The sequence below is a fragment of the Nicotiana tomentosiformis genome, chromosome 9 (genome assembly GCF_000390325.3).
Source record: "Nicotiana tomentosiformis chromosome 9, ASM39032v3, whole genome shotgun sequence".
NCBI lineage: Eukaryota > Viridiplantae > Streptophyta > Magnoliopsida > Solanales > Solanaceae > Nicotiana > Nicotiana tomentosiformis.
The window spans coordinates 48,190,817-48,205,735 of record NC_090820.1 but is presented as its reverse complement, the minus strand read 5'-3'; the positions used below and the strand labels follow the sequence as shown (position 1 = coordinate 48,205,735).

The 14,919-nt window shown below is 37.6% G+C and overlaps 1 protein-coding gene across 3 annotated transcripts; it reads right to left on the bottom strand.

The window, feature by feature from the left end:
- Window positions 1-255: 255 nt before the first annotated feature.
- LOC104105571 (protein tesmin/TSO1-like CXC 2) lies at window positions 256-12,944 on the bottom strand. Of its 3 annotated transcripts, none has more exons than XM_070186252.1 (10): window positions 12,515-12,944; window positions 10,535-10,695; window positions 9,721-10,438; window positions 8,419-8,900; window positions 8,259-8,330; window positions 1,595-1,775; window positions 1,409-1,504; window positions 1,256-1,322; window positions 910-1,069; window positions 256-802 (listed from the first exon to the last, which is right to left on the bottom strand). In XM_070186252.1, exons 1-10 carry the CDS (start codon window positions 12,695-12,697, stop codon window positions 418-420), a joined length of 2,505 nt encoding a protein of 834 aa, XP_070042353.1. In that variant the 5' UTR covers window positions 12,698-12,944; the 3' UTR covers window positions 256-417. The 3 variants fall into 3 exon arrangements, with proteins under 3 accessions (XP_070042353.1, XP_070042355.1, XP_070042356.1); XM_070186254.1 differs by having other exon boundaries at window positions 910-1,054; window positions 12,515-12,943; XM_070186255.1 differs by lacking the exon at window positions 10,535-10,695 and having other exon boundaries at window positions 12,515-12,649.
- Between the last annotated feature and the right edge of the window lie 1,975 nt (window positions 12,945-14,919).

Sequence of the window (14,919 nt, the reverse complement as noted above, 5' to 3'; positions counted from 1 at the left end):
ACATAAGCCTGTATATAATGTGGTTCGTTCCGGATACCGCAAATAGTGAAAGCTTAGTGCATCAAACAAACAAATTAGGGTATGCTTGTTGTGGGTATAAACATGATTCTTATTTGGACCATGGAGTTTAGAAAATGTAATGGGCTAGCCCAATTAGTAACCCATCTTGCTTGGAGACTTATATAGAACATGCAAATTCACTATTTCTCCTATTTTAGAGTAGCAGCATCTAACTTTCTCTTCATAAGATCAATCTAGTACCAAAATAAAGAATTATGACACAATAGTACATCAACAACTTTGATTCATTATTAAGGAGGAAATAACAAGGCTATTATACAAGCACAAGGTAAACTAAACTAATAACTACAACAATAAAGATTTTAAAAAATTGCCTTCCCAAGTTCACCTAGATCTTCAAGGGTTGGGAGTGAGGGAGGGAAATGAAGGGATGGATTGCAGTATCAACTTGCGGCTGCTTCGACGACCGGGCGAATGCGAATGCGAATGTGAATTCCCATAGTCACAATGAGGAGGAGAAACTCTCTTCCTGTTCGGAGAGGCTGTCTTAATGCCACTGACTGGAGACTTAGTCCCTTGGAGTATCTCAGGCATTATTTCATCTTCTTCAACTTGAACCGACTCAAATGGCTTGTCAAACTTAGGTTGAGGTTGAAACAAATTCAGCCTTCCAATTCCTTGCCCAGCACCATATATACCACCAGATGAGGAGGATCCGATAGATAGAAATGATGATCGAGGCGGTTTGTTCTTCAATGAAAATGGGAGCTGCATTGGTGGTCTAAAGAACCAAATATATATATATATATCATCAGCAACTTTAGTAGAATGATAACATGAAAAGCATAAGAAAGATACTTTGCTAGAAAAGTTTAAAGATTGATATACCTTCCAAAACTTAATGGTGTAGCAGGGGGAGCAGAATCTGGATTCTGCTCGATATCACTCTGTACAAGGTTCTTATGAGAAGTTCTATCGACAATACTCTTTTCATATGCATCTGTTTCCTCTTCCTCTGCATCCCCATCTGTGCCTATGAAAATAGAACCTGAATCAGAATGGTAGATTCTCAAAGCAACTGAATGAAACTAAAATGATGATATGAACCCCTCCCTCTTTCCTTTTCTCAGGCAATGGCCAATGTGTATGCATTTCTTTCAATCACTCTGTTTGGATGGCAGAGAATGTGTACTGCTATAGAAAGGTATAAAACTAAAATCAAGCCAGTATTTACCATCCTTTCTGCCAAATGCATTCTTGCATCCTTCACATCTGCAATTGATGGAGCATCCGACCCCACCCTTCAAGCCAAAAAAAACATTTATCTATCAGCTCATGTGTAAAACAAAAGCATAACCAGTGCAACTCGGGGGAAACAAAAATAGACCTGATAGCATTCACAATATTTCTTCAGGCAACCAGATTTCTTGCAGTTGCATCCTCTCTTGTGACGAGCTGAGGCAGGAGTCTTACTGGAATCATCCTGCAATGCAATTAATTTACGTGTTTTATGACTTAAGTGAAACAACAAATATCTGCTGAATGAAAGCCAAGAACTTTTTTCATTACATACCCCTGTTTCAGAAATAGAGTCGGTGGTCCTTATCACTTTAGGAGCAAAAGCAAGAGGGTTTCGTGATTCGATCTGTTTGCGAGTTGCAAGGACAGTATCTTCATGAATAGGCTTGTTGAAGCAGTCTTGACATGCACATGGCTCCACACAGTAGACTCCAGCAGCAAAACATTCACAGTAACTGCATTGACAAGTGAAATAGGAAGGTTAAATTTGTATCCCAATAGAGAGGGTCTATATCTTCTATAAGGTCTAATTACCTGGATCACAAATATCCACTTCAATTATGGCAAAACAAATTTTACATCTTAAATTCTCCATCCAGAATATTTCTCTTCTGGGTTACAAACAGATGGTAGGGGCAGTAACCACATGTCCAACAAGTTCGGAAGCATTTTCTGGTCAGGTCATCTCAAACTCATAGACGTCAGAAAAGCATCCAACATAAAAAAAAAAATTGTTGCATGGTAAGCAGTGGCGGATCCAGAATTTTTATCAAGGGGTGTCAAAATATAAATAATTAGAAACATCGAAAAGTCAAGGGGAGTCAACGTATAGTAAATATACATAAAATAAAATAAAATATCTAGCAAAATAGTGTAGTTTCCCGGCGAAGGGGTGTCACTTGACACTCCTTGCTTCAATGTGGGTCCGCCACTGATGGTAAGAACCTATTTTAACAGCTCCGGATCATGCTTTTGTAGCATGACACTCACAGAACTCTACGACTAAGATAAAGTTGGGTTGCGTTTTTCGTTTTCCCTATAAATAATGCATGCATAACTTGTGCAAAATCTATGTATTATTTTATGTGGGATGGGATAGTGGAATAAGAATATATGTATGAGCAATACATAGAATAAACAACATGATAAATTACCCTTTAAACTCAGATTTATTTTAATAAATAAAGATAAACCGGCTTACATTAAACTGAAATGCCTAGATAGAAATAGTGAGCCAGCTTACTTTAAAAGTAAAGTATATAGAGTAAGAATAGTAAGCTGGCTTACTTTAAAGTCAATTAAGCTTTAATACATAAAGAATTAAGCCTTTTTTTATAATTAAAAAAAATCAGAATGTTCATAAAAGAAAATCTTAATGTATGATATAATAAGAACTTCTGATAATTTTTTATTTAAAGTACTTTTATGCTCAAAGAACTAAAGTAATTCTTTGCTTTTGAATCACACAGTTATAGTTTTTCTAAAATTTCAAAAGCTTCAGGGTGCAAATTTGATCTCAAACAAAAATTGCAGATTGTTCATTATAACAATCTTCATTGAGTATTGACTTTTATCAGACAATAATACGTGATGTACAGACCAACGGTAATGTATGTGACAAATTTTTATCCAGTTAAAAACCAGCACATGCTTTAGATTTTAGGCCGTACATCCAACCTTTGAGGCATTGAACCGAACGTCCCCACAAGATATGCATATCCACTAACTAATCTAGTGATTATTTCTTCGTATTACTCCCTCCCTCTCATATTGATTCTCTTGTACACGCCCCTTAAGAAAAATTAATTAGAATGGAATTTTGACTACTTTACCCTTATTCATGTTTTAATATTTAATCTTTCTTCATTGGTATTTGAAGAAAGTTATCCATAATTGAGGTGTTTGTAGTCTTCAAGGATAATTATTACTAAGGGTAAAAATGAAAAAAGATAATCAATTTTGTCTTGAACTTCTAAAGTGATAAATAATTTGAGACAACTATTTTTAGTAGCCACGACTGATAATATGAGACGGAAGGAGTATAACTTATGTATTTATATACTCTACATCTAAGTTGCTCGAACTCGGATGCGGGTGTCCGCTATGGATGCGGATCTAGAGGTCGGATCCTTCATGATTTAGATTTTAAAATTCGGGGATACAGATCCAGGTACGGATACGGGTGCCGGAATTCAGCTACAATAAATTAAAAGATCTAAAAATAGATTATAAAGATTCTTATATCTAAATTATAAGATGATATGTAGAAAACTTACAAGGTATTCTCAGAAGGAGAAAATATTAATCAAGAGGAGAATTCGAGAAAGAGATAAAAAGGAAACGGACTAACATAAAAATCTCTATATACAAGGTATTCCATTTTCTTCAATTTCACCTTAACTTTTGTTTTGTTTTTGTTAGTTTACAGCATGTATATAGTGTAGTATTGTCCCACATTGGTAGAAGAGTAGTATGTCCTTGTATAGTATAGCTATAAATAAGGACCTCTTGTATTGTATTGTTCATCTAATATCAATAACATATTTTCTCTCGTGCCTTCTCACATGGTATCAGAGCAATTGTGAGAGACTTATCGCTGTGCATAAATTTCAGCGATTCCGGGAAAGAGAAATCGTTGTGCATAAATTCTAGCGATTCCGGGAAAGAGAAATCAGTACTATTTTTAAAGTTGTTTTCTATCTGCTTTTCTGTCAGTGTTGTGCAAAATCCAACACTACCATAAGAGTCGTCACTGTCCGGCGACCAAACCCCAGTGAAAAACTCCGGCAGCAGCATCCTCACGCGCCTCCACGCGCCACCAGAAGCTCACGCGCGTGAGCTCACGCGCCGGCGCATACGACCACTTCCGGCCATTTTTTGAAAATCTTCCTTCAGAACAGTTGGGTCGCCTGGTAATTCCGATCCTACCCCTACTATTTTCATTTCATTCCGACAACTTTGAGTTTTTTCCGGCAGCTACAGTACTATTCCGACAGCTACAGTATATTCCGACAGCTACAGTATTTCAATATTCTGTTTCTGTGTTTCCGTACACTGTTTCAGTGGATTACAGTTGATTTTTTCTCCTATTTGGTAATAATTTGCAACAATGTCTTTGGGATTTGATGCTTTTGGGTCTAGAAACATGAGTTCTGGAAGTTCTAGTGCTATTATTACCTCGGAACCTTTAATGGGAGGTTCAAACTACTTAGCTTGGGCTTCATCTGTCGAGTTATGGTGTAGAGGTCAAGGTGTTCAAGATCATCTAACCAAACAGTCTAGCGATGGAGATGAAAAGGCAATAGCACTTTGGGCAAAAATCGATGCTCAGTTATGTAGCATCTTGTGGCGATCTATTGATTTCAAGTTGATGCCCTTGTTTCGTCCATTCCAGACATGTTATTTGGGTTGGGCAAAGGCACGCACCTTATACACTAATGACATATCTCGCTTCTATGATGTGATATCACGGATGACAAACTTAAAGAAGCAGGAATTGGATATGTCTACTTACTTGGGTCAAGTACAGGCAGTCATGGAGGAATTTGAGAAGTTGATGCCAGTTTCTGCTAGTGTGGAAAAACAACAAGAGCAGCGACAGAAGATGTTTCTCGTTCTTACCCTCGCTGGACTTCCTAATGATCTTGATTCAGTACGCGACCAGATTTTGGCTAGTCCATCTGTCCCGACAGTTGATGAATTATTCTCTCGATTACTCCGCCTTGCTGCAGCACCAAGTCCACCAGTGATCTCATCACAGATACTTGATTCATCTGTTCTTGCATCCCAGACAATGGATGTTCGGGCATCTCAAACTATGGAGCATAGACGAGGAGGAGGTCGTTTTGGAAGATCTAGACCCAAGTATTCTTATTGTCACAAACTTGGACATACTCGTAAAATGTGTTATTCCTTACATGGTCGTCCACCCAAAAATGCTTACATTGCTCAGACCGAGACTCCAGGTAACTAAGGATTTTCTTTATCTAAAGAAGAATATAATGAGCTCCTTCAGTATCGAGCAAGTAAGCAGACATCTCCACAAGTAGCCTCAGTTGCTCAGACTGATACTTCTGTTACTGGTAATTCTTTTGCTTGTGTTTCCTAATCTAGCACTCTTGGCCCATGGGTCATGGACTTCGGCGCTTCTGATCACATCTCTGGTAATATATCATTTTTGTCAAATATTGTATATTCACAATCTCTTCCCACTGTTACTTTAGCCAATGGATGTCAAACTAAGGTAAAAGGAGTTGGACAAGCTAATCCCTTGTCTTCTATCACCCTAGATTCCGTTTTTTATGTCACTAGTTGTCCTTTTAGTCTTGCATCTGTTAATCGTTTGACTCGTGCCCTCCATTGTGGTATATATTTTATTGACGATTCTTTTATTATGCAGGACCGCAGTACGGGACAGACAATTGGTACAGGACGTGAATCAAAAGGCCTTTACTACCTTAACTCACTTAGTCCTTCCACAACATGTCTAGTTACAGATCCTCCAGATCTAATCCACAGACGTTTAGGACATCCGAATTTATCCAAACTTCAGAAGATGATGCCTAGTTTATCTAGTTTGTCTACATTAGATTGTGAGTCGTATCAACTTGGGAAACATACCCGAGCCTCCTTTTCGCGTAGTGTTGAGAGTCATGCAAAGTCTGTCTTCTCCTTAGTTCATTCTGATATATGGGGTCCTAGTAGAGTCGGTTCATCCTTGGAATTTCGTTATTTTGTCAGTTTCATTGATGATTATTCAAGATGTACTTGGCTTTTTTTAATGAAAAATCGTTCTGAGCTATTTTCTATATTCCAGAGTTTCTGTGCTGAAATCAAAAACCAATTTGGTGTTTCTATTCGCATTTTTCGCAGTGATAATGCCTTAGAATATTTATCTTCTCAATTTCAGCAGTTTATGACTTCTCAAGGAATTATTCATTAGACATCTTGTACTTATACCCCTCAGCAAAATGGGGTTGCTGAGAGAAAGAATAGGCACCTTATTGAGACTGCTCGCACACTTCTAATTGAATCTCGTGTTCCGTTGCGTTTTTGGGCGATGCAGTTCTCACAGCTTGTTATTTGATTAATCGGATGCCTTCATCTCCCATCAAGAATCAGATTCCGCATTCAGTATTGTTTCCCCAGTCACCCTTATACTCTCTTTCACCTCGTATTTTTGGGAGCACGTGTTTTGTTCAGAACTTAGCCCCTGAGAAAGATAAGTTAGCTCCTCGTGCTCTCAAGTGTGTCTTCCTTGGTTATTCTCGTGTTCAAAAGGGATATCGTTGTTATTCTCCAGATCTTCGTAGGTACCTTATGTCAACTGGCATCACATTTTTTTAGTCTAAACCTTTCTTTATCTCTGCTGACCACCATGATATATCTGAGGTCTTACCTATACCGATCTTTGAGGAGTTTACTATAGCTCCTCCTCCACCTTCGACCACAGAGGTTTCATCCATACCAACCGTTGAGGAGTCTAGTGTTGTTCCCCCTAGTTCCCCAGCCACAGGAACACCACTCTTGACTTATCATAGTCGTTTGCATCCTCCATCAGACCTAACTGGTTCTCGTCCTGCACCTGACCCTGCTCCTGCTGCGGACCCTACTCCTAGTACACCGATTGCACTTCCGAAAGGTATACGGACCACACTTAACCCTAATCCTCATTATGTCGGTTTGAGCTATCATCGTCTGTCATCTCCCCATTATGCTTTTATATCTTCTTTGTCCTCGGTTTCCATCCCTAAGTCTACAGGTGAAGCGTTGTCTCATCCAGGATGGCAACAGGCTATGAGTGACGAGATGTCTGCTTTACATACAAGTGGTACTTGGGAGCTTGTTCCTCTTCCCTCAAGTAAATCTATTGTTAGTTGTCGTTGGGTTTATGCAGTCAAAGTTAATCCCGATGGACAGATTGATCGACTTAAGGCCCGTCTTATTGCCAAAGGATATACTCAGATATTTAGGCTCGACTACAGTGATACCTTCTCTCCTGTGGCTAAAGTGGCTTCAGTCCGCCTTTTTCTATCCATGGCTGCGGTTCGTCATTGACCCCTCTATCAACTGGACATTAAAAATGCCTTTCTTCACGGTGATCTTGAGGATGAGGTTTATATGGAGCAACCACCTGGTTTTGTTGCTCAGGGGGAGTCTCGTGGCCTTGTATGTCGCTTGCATCAGTCACTTTATGGTCTAAAGCAGTCTCCTCGAGCCTGGTTTAGTAAGTTCAGCACGGTTATCCAGGAGTTTGGCATGACTCGTAGTGAAGCTGATCACTCTGTGTTTTATCGGCACTCTGCTTCAAGTTTCTCTGTATTTATCTGGTAGTCTATGTTGATGATATTGTTATTACTGGCAATTATCGGCACTCTGGTCCTCGTATTGGTTATATATGTAACAAGCTCGGTACATATGATTTGTATGCACCTGCTTGAGGGGGAGTGTTAGTTTACAGCATGTATATAGTGTAGTATTGTCCCACATTGGTAGAAGAGTAATATGTCCTTGTATAGTATAGCTATAAATAAGGACCTCTTGTATTGTATTGTTCATCTAATATCAATAACATATTTTTTTCCCGTGCCTTCTCACAGTTTTTAGAAATCATTGTATCTGTCCCGAATTTCTCTGTTAATTTTGGTCAAAGTACCCAAAAACGGTTGACCAAATCCGGTACCCACACCCACGTCCACACCCATACCCACGTCATGTCGGCAAGGGTGTGGTACGGAAAGTGAAGAGTCCAAGCACCTTAGTTCTACATCACTTCTCATTAACCAAATAACCTCGTAGTCAAGCACACATATAATTCAGAAAAACAATGGCATTCAATTGAACGACCGGCAGCTCATTTAAGTACTTAATACGCAAGCCATGTCATGAAAATTAAGTACATACTAAAGATAGCACATGAAAGGAGGATAATAACTTACAGTTTCAAGCATTTTGATTTTTTACAGTTACAGCGCTTGCACGATTCACCTTCTCCAGTTTCCAATCGACGCCTGCAAAAACAGTTTGTAATCAGATAATGGTAGAGCGAAAAAAGAAATCACAAGAACAAACTATGATCAAAAGGAAAAAGGGCCATGCCTCTTTTTCTTCGGACTAGTCTGATTAGGCTCTTCACTATTTACATATCCAGGTGCCTGGAAAACATCCTCCATAAGGGGTAAACTATTCTCAAAAGGAACAATTTCTCCTCCTCTAGAGGTTTCAGGCAGAGATTTAACCAGAGATTCTTGACCAGTAACCGAAGAATGAAGATTGATAGATGAGCCAGATGCAATTACAAGCTGTTTCCCGGAAGCATTAGCCTCTTGCTTGACAACTTTGCCATCTTTTGAGGATGCTGTAAGAGAATTTAAATGCAAGCCAATTCCAGGTAAAGTGCATCGCAGATATTCATTTACAGTCTTAGAAGGTACTAGTTGCTTATCGTTGGAGACAACGTTCCCATCAACTTCTTGTGCAGCAGAAGAACCAGAACCTTCATCTATATGCTTTCTTCGAGGTCCCACCATCTCGAACACTAGACAGCGTCTTCTCATTCCACGGTATAAAGCAGAGACCATCTAAATAGAAAACCGGTAAGATCAAGATCACAAAATAGAAAACTGGAAAGTCAATGTGAAACATGCTCACAGCTATTTGATAAAACAGCTAATTGATAAAAGCTAGAACGATCAATTAAACAACTTCAAGATTAGCTAAACCATTAACAAACATACACTATGTTTGACTACTTTTCCCCATCTTCTGGCAACAATGATTCCATCAACCAAGATTTCCTTGAATTGGTGCAAAGCTAACATATGTTGTATCTTACATTACTCAGGAACCAGTCGAATGGTTCCAGCAGAATGCTGATGACAAAAGTCAAGGTTCCAGACAACCACAGACATGAGATGTCAAAAACAACGTAGTGTCTGAAAATCTTCCTTTAAGAGCATAATCTGACTCAGAAAATCTCCATATACAAGGGATAGGATGAAAATAATACCACAAACATCTGTATCCTAAACATAATATCAAATGTCAAGGAACATTCCTTTGAAAGCTAAAAACTTGGTGCCCCTCAGATGATCAGCTCAACAGCAAAACCAATGTACTCTGTAGTAAGTCAACAAGATGCCAACGAAGAATGTATAACATAAGTGTATAATCATGCTACTGATTATATATGCATAGATAGCAAACAGCATGTATAAATGACAGTAAAAATTGCAGTCAAAAAAGTTAAACAAGAGCCAGAATATAGGAAGAGATGATTAAAGGAAAAGAAAAATGAAAAAATGCTGCAACTCCAAAAAACATAAAACAGTTGCTATCTCATGTAATAACAATAAAAGCACTGGTGTTAATAAACCAGTTCACAGTATGTGAATTCCTCACCTCATTATCATTTTTTTCACTTTGACCGACACCCGTGCCATCATTGGTTAGAGAAGCATCAGGTTTCATGTTTTCAGCATCAGCATATTCCTTGAGTTGACTTTCCTCCCCGGGTTGAGTAGATGGTTTCTCTGTTTCACTTCCATCTCCACCACATTCACTGGTACTAACCTGACTAAAATGTTGCACATTCTGTATTTCATTTGAGACATATTCAAAGGTCCTAAAATTAGGACCTGATGCTTTCGTGAAAGCCTCAGGGTCACCAGGTGAGTCAAAGATTAGTAGATCCGTAGCATCAGTAATCAAACTCTCCCAATCACATCCTGAAGCTTCTCCTTTATCTGGACCAATTTCATTTGTCCCATCCATATTCACCTCACATCTCAGCAAACCTTTTCCAGATATCTCTTGTACTAAAGGGACATATGTCACAGAAGTGCCTGCAAATTCTGACAAACTCTTACCTTTTATGCCCCCAGTCGGTAAAGTACTGGGACTGCTGCACTCATAATTTAGACTTCTTGCAAGCTCAACTGCAAGCTTTGAGCATTCATGGGATGGTGAAGCCGGTGCTTCACCCCCAGAAATCCCACAACCAAAACTCTCCTTGGGCTCAATTGAGTTATTTACAGCATCTAACATACCCTGATCAGTATTAACTTTAACACCATTATCAGAAGCAAACTCTGGTTTTGATGGATCTGAGAGCAGGTGCCTGACGAAAAAACAACAAAGTCAACAAACAAACAAACAAACAAACAAGTCTATCCAAAAGAAGTTGCAATACCAGATCAAAACAAACATTGATTACCTTCTTAGGAATCTAGATTCCCTTATGGAGCTGACATGAGGTGAGGTGAACACAGACGGTATAGATGCAAAACTAAGGGAGTTGAGCGTCTGAGTAAAGTGTGCGGACTTATCTAGTTTGATGGGGGAAAGGTTGTTAAGAAAATTAAATACGGGGGACTCCTGCATATAGAGAGAGAGAGAGAGAGAGAGAGAGAGAGAGAGAGAGAAAAAAAGACCTTTAGATTGCAAGAGATCAAGAATACAAGAAAACAAGCTAAGTGATAATTTCATCCAAATTGGGTTTCAGTATTTCAACCAAGCAACAAGCTTGACCCTTTTCAGAATGATATATTTATCTTTAACTGATCCTTATGCAAAAGAAGAGTAACGGAATTCAAGCAAATGTCAAAGATAGTAGACCACATAACGAGCATAGTAGAAAAACGAACTTGGTTCATTCCCGCTCTTTATTGATCAGATATAGAGCAGCTTATTTGCTTCATGAGTTAATTAGAGGCACATGCAAATTTTCCAACAATACCTGGAAATTAATTAGTGTACCTAAAGAATTCTGTGTGAGATGCAGCAATCCAAGAAAAAAGTCAATTTCCAGCAAATACATGAAATGGCGGCTGCATATTTCATCTTTGCTAATTGACCTTCTAATAAAACAACTCCTTCACCCACAGCTCATTTACAATCATGGAAATCCAAACCAAGCAAGACGAATATGTCATGAAATTCAATCGATAATTAGACAGCAGTCCCAACAGTTGAATCCCCAGAACAATCAAGACAGACAACCAAGGTAAAACATCACAACATTTCCAGATACAGAGTAAGGAAAACTATGACACTATAAGGCACAGATGAAAAAAATCTCAACAAGATAATCTCGCAATGCAAGACCAAATAAACTTCACCAAATTTGAAAACACTAATGTAAGGAAAAATTGGTTAGAAATTAGAGGAAAGGAAAGGAAGAAGTTTTATTTAACTAATGAATTAAAATCCATCAGCAAGCATCCAAATCTAAAAGCGAGCAAAACATGCAAACTCAGAAAATGATAAGATAGACAATTCCAGCAACATAACCAAGTCTTGGAGCATTCCAGACACCAGAAAGACAGCAAATCTAAGAAGTCAATATTGTTACCAATTACGCAGAAAATCAATTTCTCTAAAAATTTACTAGTGGTCAAGTACAAGCAAATAAACAAAACTACCACTAGGTAACACATCAAAAACAAAGAAGGAAAGAGGAAAAAGGACCCAATTATTCCAGTGAATCGACCCAATTCAACGAAATTGTCATTTCCACTAACTATAACCCGCTCTAGTGTAAATGGATTAACAGAAGCAGTAGCCAAACCCCATTCCATTTACTACAACCCCATCACATTTCCCAAAAGACTCATTTCCAGCCTAAAAATTCAATCTAACCTCAAAAGTAAAACCTTTCCATAAGCATTATCTCTCAACAAGCAAGAGAGAGAAAGGAGAAGAGAAAGAAAGTACAATGAATATCTAAACTACTTTGCAAGATTAACAGAACCCCATTTCTCAAAAAAAAAAAAAAAAAAAGTATCTTCAGACTAACCAGAATAGAACAAAACAGATTTCAGTAAACAAAACCCAGAAGGCAACTTTACCAAAGATTTCAAAACAATCAAGAATTAGCAAAAAGATTCAAACTTTACTCTTGGAGAAAACAAATCTGTAATAAACCAAAAACCCACAAGTCCATTAAAGAAAACCGATTCAAAAAATTAACAATAAGACTCAAACTTCAGACTCTTAAGGAAACCAAATCAGTAACAGAAGAAACCCACAAGTCAATTATGCCAAAAATTGTATACCCAAAAAAAAATGCAAACTTTAGGCTCTTGGAGGACCCAAATCAGTAACAACCAAACCCCACAAGTCAATCATCAAAAAAAAAAAAGGATTCAAGAAATTAGCAAAAAATTAAAACTTTAGAGCAAATGTGTATTCAAACCTCAAATTTGGAAATGGGTGTTGCGATCTGGTTCTTGTTCCTCTCTGGAGTGTCCATTACCACCACAACTCCCCCTTTAACTCCTCCCCCTCTTACACTCTTTCTACCTTCTACTAATTCCTCACTCTCTTTCTCTACTACATTTTCTCTCTCTAAACTCACTTTTTCTTCTTCTGTAGACATAACTCTATGTACACACACACACACACACACAAAAACACACAGAGGATACACACAGTTTCCCTCTTAAGAGGAAAGAAAAAGACAGGAATTCAATAAGAAGCGGGAATTTAAGAATGCTATGGCTGATAAAGAGAGGTGTGGATTTTCTCGTGCTGATAAAAGAATGGCGACATCTGTACCCCACCACCCCCTCTTTGGCCTTAACCCCACAACAAAGAGAGAAGATTTTGCCACCACAGCTGTTATTGTGTGGTGTAATTTGATGACTTGGTTAAAAGAACAAAATACAAATATGGAGGAGAGGAGGGAAAACGGACCATAAAAAGTAACGTACACTAAGAAATTTCTTTGACCAATTCTCCCCCTTTACTTTTTACTTGTATACTAGTGCTAGCATATTTTATGAGCCCCTCTTTTTTTTTCCTTGTGTGAGAAGCCAAATTTTTAAATTTAACCTTATTCATAATATCACAAATTTAATTTCGATGGAGGAAAATCCAACCTTGCATTTTCATGCCAATTGTTTTCTTACGAAACATTCACGTTGTTTTGAAGGGATAGTTTAGTTGTCATCATCCGTAATTTGAATACTAGATAGCTTAATATTACAAGTTTAATCTGATTATTTATTTTCGTTGTTAGTTAGATGAAAAGGAGGGCGGAAACTCATTTGTTTGCTTTTGCATTGTATTAATATTGATTTAATATCATATAAACAGGCAAGTACTAAGTCAAAGATTGTTAGGGGAATATGCTTTTCAGTTTCAATTTAGGTGCCTAGAGTTTCTATCAATCGGATTGTGTTTTAAATTTCAGTTATGCGTTTTTGCGGGCTATTCCTTTTTTTTCGACTTTGTGGGCTATAAACGCTGTCCGTTTTATTTATGGCTATATATCATGAGGTTATATTAGTATAAAGGTCCATTTTTTTAGTTTTGTGAGATCAGGGAGGAAGAATATCATTTTAATATTGCTATAATTAGTTGATTATTAAATACATAATCACCAAGTTTTTATGAGTCTTTATTGCACTTATTATATGTCATAATTAGCCTGTGCTAATAAAGAAAAATAATTGGTTTGGGTCCTTGAAATCTTATCACAAAAATGCAAAGTCCTAAATGTTCCACTTAATTATTATAATAGTATAAAAACTGTCTCGTAAGAATCGAGCTGTGTAAGATGTTTTGGAAATGTAAAACATACTTGGAATTATACTAACTTAATTAATGGCCTTTCTAATGTAGAAAAAACTTTAGGGTGTTCCCAAGTCTTGTTCCCACTTTTCAAAAATAGTTACTACTCCATTTTATATTTACATATATATTATATTAAAAATATATTTTCATTTTTACTTGTTCATTTTAGCACATCAAGAGAAAGACAATCGTTTTTTCTTGTTTTACCCTTATCATTAACTACTCATTCCCAAATTATTTTTCAAAACTTTTTGAAATGCTATCATTATTAGGGGTTATATTGTAAAATACATAACACAATTATTATTTTTTAAGGGCCGTAAAAAGTCCAGAATTGACAAGTAAAAATAAACGGAGGGAGTACATTACTTAATTTTCTTTTTGAGCAAATTGATCATATTTTGTGAAAATATTCTACTTTTGTAACTTGTTCATAAGAAGTAAGCTATTTGGCCAAGACAGAGAAGTACTTTTGGCCAGCAGCAGAAGCAGTTTTTCTTCTTTTGGGAAGAAGCAGAAAATTCTAGCTTCTTCCAAAAAGCAGAAGCGGAAGTAGAAAATTAATTTATTCAAGACAAAATTATTCTCATCATAACTTTATATTTTTCAAATTATCCCTGGTGATGGGATAAACTTGTGCGTGATCTTGGAAATGTTATAGGCTCAACATGCAGTGATAGCCCAGTTGCAAAACCAAAACCGAGTCCCCAGCAAAGTTGAGCCCGAATCGTCCCGAGAAAACGCCCGCAAAAATGAACCGGACACAGAAAGGCCGGGTGAAGTAGAACCCGGGACCAATCCTGAGATAATAAAGATGTTAGAGGAACTGACAAAATGTGTGGAATCGGAAGCAAAAAAATTGAAGCCAACGACAAAAAAATGGAGACCTATAACTCTAGAGTCGACTAAATACCGGGAGCGCCACTGATACTAAAGGGACAAGATTCAGAAAAATTTGTCCAAAAGCCTTTTCCTCTGAGCGCAGCTCCGAAACCGATCCCAAAGAAGTTCTGTATGCCCGAA